The sequence below is a fragment of the Ceratosolen solmsi genome, unplaced genomic scaffold, assembly GCF_000503995.2.
Source record: "Ceratosolen solmsi marchali unplaced genomic scaffold, CerSol_1.0 scaffold6, whole genome shotgun sequence".
NCBI classification, from domain to species: domain Eukaryota; kingdom Metazoa; phylum Arthropoda; class Insecta; order Hymenoptera; family Agaonidae; genus Ceratosolen; species Ceratosolen solmsi.
The window spans coordinates 14,508,817-14,515,148 of NW_011948414.1; the positions used below are offsets into that span (position 1 = coordinate 14,508,817).

The 6,332-nt window shown below is 25.7% G+C and overlaps 1 protein-coding gene across 1 annotated transcript; it reads left to right on the top strand.

Moving 5' to 3' along the window:
* Positions 1-888: 888 nt before the first annotated feature.
* LOC105368216 (pro-resilin) lies at positions 889-5,357 on the top strand. Its single transcript, XM_011507183.1, has 5 exons — positions 889-1,117; positions 3,585-3,779; positions 4,080-4,178; positions 4,273-4,756; positions 5,140-5,357. The coding sequence occupies exons 1-5, from the start codon at positions 1,045-1,047 to the stop codon at positions 5,231-5,233; spliced, it is 945 nt and encodes a 314-aa protein (XP_011505485.1). The 5' UTR covers positions 889-1,044; the 3' UTR covers positions 5,234-5,357.
* Positions 5,358-6,332: the final 975 nt, after the last annotated feature.

Genomic DNA, 6,332 nt, shown 5'->3' on the forward strand with positions numbered 1-6,332 from the left:
ACTTAAGTTTAAAATATTATATATAATTGTAATAAAAATTTGTATACTTTCATAAAAATATTCATGCAATATATCCGATAATAACCTGAAAGGTAATTATCTATTTTGAATAAAAGAATTTAATTGTTGAAGGCAGGTCATTATACACTTATTTACTTTTATGTTAACTAATCATTTCTTCAATGAAAAATTTAATTGAATAATATCAAGAATGTATAATTATTAATTTAATTGATAATGTGTATAAAAAATACATCGTGCAAGAAAACTTTTATTAAACAAAATTATTACTGTTATATTATTAAAATTCATGAAAATCGATATAAATATATCTACAAATTTATTATTAAACAATTATTATCTCTATTGATGTAATTGTTTAAATAAATCATCCAATATCATACAAAATTTATTTATCAACATTATTGCAAATGGCTTTCATTAATTAAATTCATTTAAAAACAAAATTTAGTTGCAAGCACTTTTACATAAAAATAGAAAATAAAACTGAAATCGATTAAATGATACTGTAACCAAGAGTATAGAAATCTATGTACGTACATACAAAATTTATATATGTAAAAGCGGAAACATAAGAAAATAGTCAAGTGATGTAAGAAAATCATAGCTTATGGATAAAAAAACAAGCAAGTGCTAATGGCTCGTGCATTCTGCCTTTTCTCGATTCACGCACAACTTGGTGGGAATAGACGCATCTTTTTCGCTCCCCTTCTTGAATTTCTCACGAAGCACTACGAGTCTAAAAGGCGACGATGGCGGCGGCGCCGGCGATCGCAACATTTCCCCACTCACTTCTGTTATGGTCCCCATACAACGTATCGAGCTCATATACTTTCTCCAAAAGAGCAACTGGCTATAAAAGCGAGATTCGCTGTGTTTAAAACGTGTTAGAAACGAAATCGCAGTAAAGCGACGAGCTCACACTAGCTCTGTTGCTCTTCGCGGGTGTATGCTTCTGAACTGTTAATATTATTTATTCGTTTTACCTTTATTATTAATTCTTGAAGAGTTGCACCCGGCAATATGGGGAATTCCAAGACTTTATTACCGATAGCTGTGATGCTCATCTCTGCACTGCCATACTCGCGTACTGAGGGTGATTATTACGAAGCTTTTTAAATATTTATCCTAATACAATATGTTAATCGTCAAGTTCAATGAAATTTGGAAAGGATAGCCAAAGATATGGAAAAATTAAGGTTGTGATTATTATTAGCCAATATTTTTAGATAAATTCTCGTTGACAAGAACATACCGTTATGGCTTTCGAATTTATTTTAATTTTGTTTCATAAATAAAAAATGAATATAAATATTATTTTCTAAATTGTAAAAGCAACTTATTTCGTTTAATATTAACATATTTTTAGATATATGAAATTGTTAAACTGAAATTACATAAAATTGATATTAATGAAATTTTTTAATAATTGTAAATATTAAAATCAATTTGTTTTCTAGTTTATATATAAATATTTTTTACTGAATAATTCACTTCAATATATTTGCATTTTCAAAATAATAATAAAAAAATATCTATATTTTCATATGCAAAGACATATGAAATATTTCACTTAATAATAATAATTACCAATCAGAATACAGAATTTATCCATTTATGCTATACACTCGAAATTTAAAAAAATAAAGAATTTAATTTTTATTAATTTTCTAGTATTTATTATTTAATACAAATTTTGATATAGATGTACATACTATATTTATAAATTCTACGAATAACCAGAATATCAAACAGAAAAAAATAATCCATCTACTTGAAATATAACTCATAATTAAAAACAGTGATTAACTAAGTAAATTACTGCTTTTCTTTCACTTGTATATATGTATAAATTTTGTCGTGTCACGTACACACAACAAGTAGTGAAAGTGTGGGAGATTCACTCTCAACAAGTGCGTAATTAGCTTTGTGACTGCGGGCTCAATTATAGAAAATTCGCGATTTAAATTTTCTCGGAAATACCAAACAAAAGTATACATATTTACAAAGTCACTTTCTCAATAATATTAAAAAAAAAGAAAGAACCAAGAAATTCAAAACGTGCATAATCTTCTCAACAGATTTACAAATATAATTATTCATAAAACATTTTTTTAGAGCTTTGTTAATTCAATATTTCAATATTAAATATTAATCTATTGGAAAACAAGAGAATTCCAAACGAAATACGTAGATTCCACTATTTAACTGAAATAAAATTAGAAAATAAAAATCTGAAAATCTATTTAAATAATTTAGGGCCTTTCAATTTGAGTATTTACTCTCAATTGAACAATTCAACACTTAGTGCACCATTGTACACTTAACTTATTATCGATACATTAATCATCCACTTTTATTTAACTTATTACTAAATCATTAGATTTTCTAAAGTGCGGTAATAATTTTGTATTTTAACAAGGAAATATCCGGATATCCTTTTTCAAATGTACGCACAATATCACTCAACATAAACTATTGAACCAGGTTCATGATAAGAACTAGTCATTAATGGCAGGAAAATCCCAAGAGTAGAAAGTTCAAGTATTATTTTAATTATTCACGCAAAACGTTTAAAAACTGGGACATATACACATAAATTGCAATGACTCATTTATTTACATATCTTCATTTATATTATTTATAAAGGATTGCATTTAAATTATAGTTATTAAAGAAAATTATACAAACAAATTAATTTACTTTCATATGAAGTCAAGTAATTGTTTTATTATTAATAAATAATTTTTGTCAGTTTTATTGAATTATTAAAAAACGTATCTATTATTTAATATTATTTAACATTAAAATATATTTTAACTAACAGATTTTATTAAGAGAAAAAATCAATATTATAATTTTTTATAAAAAAATATATTGAAAATTTTTAATTAATTTTTTCAAAATAATAAAACATACATTTCCTATTATTTTTAATTTGTACTTTATAATTATATAACTATACAAAATATATAAATATAACTATATAATTTTTTATAACTACATAGGAATTGTTAATGTTTTTTTCAATAAACTATACAGTTTAAGAATATTTAAAAACTAGAATATTTATTTCAAAACACATCTTAACATTACTTCGCCAGTATTATCAAACGTGACTTCTGATCATTGAATTAATTTCGTTAAACCGCATACTGAGAAGGATTTCAATAAAAATCATTTTAAAAAACTATGTATTTACATATTTATCTTAATGTTAATAACTTATATTTACAACTAACATTTCTATTTGAAAAGATAAAAAAAACTTTTTAAATAATTAATAGTAAGTATGATAATAATTGATGTAAAAGATTAAATAAAAAGATCAATTCGAAGATGAAAAAAAATCATATCTTAAAAATTAAAAATATTGATAAAGTATTGAAATTTTAAGTCAAAAAGAAAATTAAAGATAATTTTTTTCATTGATATATTTTTTTTATTTTATATTTTACAATCTGTTCTAACATGTTTCTTTTCTATAGATGTATGATATAAATACATATATATGTATGCAGTTAATAATTATACTGCAATTAAAAGACAAAATGTATTTTTAGCACCCATTTCCGGAAGTTACTTACCACCATCAACTAGTTACGGCACACCAAACCTCGGTATTAGTAACAGTGGTGGTTTTAGTAGTGGCTCTATTTCTTCAAACTATGGAGCACCTTCATCTGGAGGTGGTTTCGGCGGAGGAGTACCTTCTCCTTCCTATGGAGCACCATCGGGTGGATCCTTCAGTGGATTCGGTAGTGTTACACTTTCTTCATCTTATGGAGCTCTATTAGCTAGTGGTTCATTAAGTAACGGCAATGGTGACATTTCTGTAGTATCTTGTATTTTTATAACTTTTCATTATTTAATTAACAATAATAATTAAGGAATATAGGAATCAACGAAAATAAAATATCCTTTTTACTTTTTAACTTATGCTAGCAATTTTATAATTATAGTACAAAAGTTAGATTTTGAAAATGTTGAAATAATTTGTAAAAAATTATTTCCAAATTTTTAATCTTATATAACTAAAATTGAAAATGATTTCTTAGGTGGTGCATCTTCATCCTCATATAATGCCCCAAGCCGTCCATCCTCGAACTATGGTGCTCCACCCCGTCCATCATCAAACTACGGTGCACCATCTTCAGGTAAGTAATTTCTATAATAATAATATGATATTTCTGATTCTATCAAATTGCTTTCAAATTTATAATTTGTATCGAAAAATTATTATAATTTCAGGATTTAATGGTGGCGGTGGGAGAGGTGGATTTGGAAATGGTGGTGGACACTCTGGTGGCAGACCATCTTCAAATTACGGTGCTCCATCTGTAAGCGGAAGTATTGGAAGCGGCGCACCTTCATCCTCGTATGGTGCTCCTGGCAACTCTCGTCCATCATCCGCTTATGGTGCTCCAAATCGTCCTTCCTCGAATTATGGTGCTCCGGCTATCGGAGGTGGCAATGGCTTTGGCGGTAACAGTGGACATGGAGGCGGACGTCCTTCATCTAGCTATGGTGCACCATCCAGTGGTAGCTTTGGCAGTAGTTTTGGCAGTGGTTTTGGAAACGGTCCATCTTCATCCTTAAACAGTGCACCTTTATCCTCGTATGGTGCACCCAGTCGTCCGTCTTCCAGCTATGGTGCCCCTACTAATGGAGGTAGCAGTGTTTTTGGCGGTGGTGCACCTTCTTCAAACTACGGAGCTCCTAGCTTCAATGACGGGTAAAATTTTTTCTTTTTCATTAATTTTTTTAAAATAAATAATTAATAATGTGTATTCAATTTTGATCAATTTAACTTCAAATATTATTAACATAAACATAAATATAGCCTCGATAAAATTAAAAAATCTTAAATTAAATTTTAAAAAATTAAAACCATTCTAAAAGTAAAATATACTAAATAATTTCGACTAAATAGTCGAATAAATATTTTATACATGGAAAAATAAGTTTTAATCGAAATAAATTATAAAGCTACTCCAAATACAATAATGTATTTAAAATTCAAAAATTACATATTTTCATACTTATTTTCATAAATAATTGTCTGCATATGCATCATTTTTATCTACATACGTAATAATTATACTATTTTACTTAAAGCTCAAACTTAGTGGGTCGACCATCGACTAACTACGGTACTCCCAGCAGTGGAGGTGGACAGAGTTATGCTAGCAATGGAGGTTATCAATACTAATTTAAAACGTAAATAAATTTCAAAGTCCACAAATTTGAGAAATTGAATTTCAAGATCAAATGTGACTTGTATTTCAGATCAAAGATTTTAACGAACGCTGTCACCATTTTAAAATTACATAAAAAAACAATTGGAGATGTTTTTTAATTCACATATGATTTTTTCAAAAGTTTCTTTACAATAAAAATGATAATTTAATCATTTAATTATTTCTTTGATATGTATACGAACGATTAGCATGCGTGTTAACAGTGCTGTAGTTTACAATTTTTTAATTTTAATGGATTTTGAATTTTAATAATTCAAAAAGAATTTTTGTTTAAATGTAATTTATTTATAATATAAGAGTGATTTTTATACCAATTATAAATATAATAATTATATAAAAAACGAAAAAAATAAAATATCTTGTTTTTAATCATCTTATTTCATATGTGATCTTTGACCTATATCCTTTGCTAATTAAGTACCATATATATAAAAGGATTTATACAATTTAATATGAAATATTAATTAATTATAATCAATAATATTATATTATAAATATGATCGGATTAATAAGAAACCGTAAAGATAATTTTAATAAATATTTCGATTATAATTTCGAAAAATTAAGAATGTTAAATTAATAATATTTGATACGAAGAAAATTCGTCAAGTAGTATGATATATTTATCAAATGATTGAAAATGGCATATTATTATATTTTAACTACCTAAAAATCAAATAATAATATAATAATATGAGTGACAAAATAATTAAATAAGAAAAGTTAATAATCACTCAGTTAATTGATTTTTAATAAATTTGGTAAAATGTACATAAGCATATATTTTGTAAATAATACAACTATTCTCAATGGACAATTTAATTTTGCAAAATACATATATATTAAAATATAGTAAATATTTTAAAGTTAAGCCATAAGTATAATTCTATCTATATAAGTATTAATATTATAAGTTATACATTCTTATTATATTTAAATTAAAACATATTACTTAATTCATATAGTTTTAACATTATTTTTCATCATTAATAGTTTTACATATAAAATGCAATATTTAATTATCACTCACCCAATTATAGTACTCAATCA

Bases quoted from the DNA above. Each gene is read 5' to 3' on its own strand.
- LOC105368216 (XM_011507183.1), top strand. From the start codon at position 1,045: ATGGGGAATTCCAAGACTTTATTACCGATAGCTGTGATGCTCATCTCT. The intron at 3,780-4,079 runs GTAGTGTTACAC...ATGATTTCTTAG, and splicing joins TGGATCCTTCAGTGGATTCG to GTGGTGCATCTTCATCCTCA. The intron at 4,757-5,139 runs GTAAAATTTTTT...TTTTACTTAAAG, and splicing joins GCTCCTAGCTTCAATGACGG to CTCAAACTTAGTGGGTCGAC.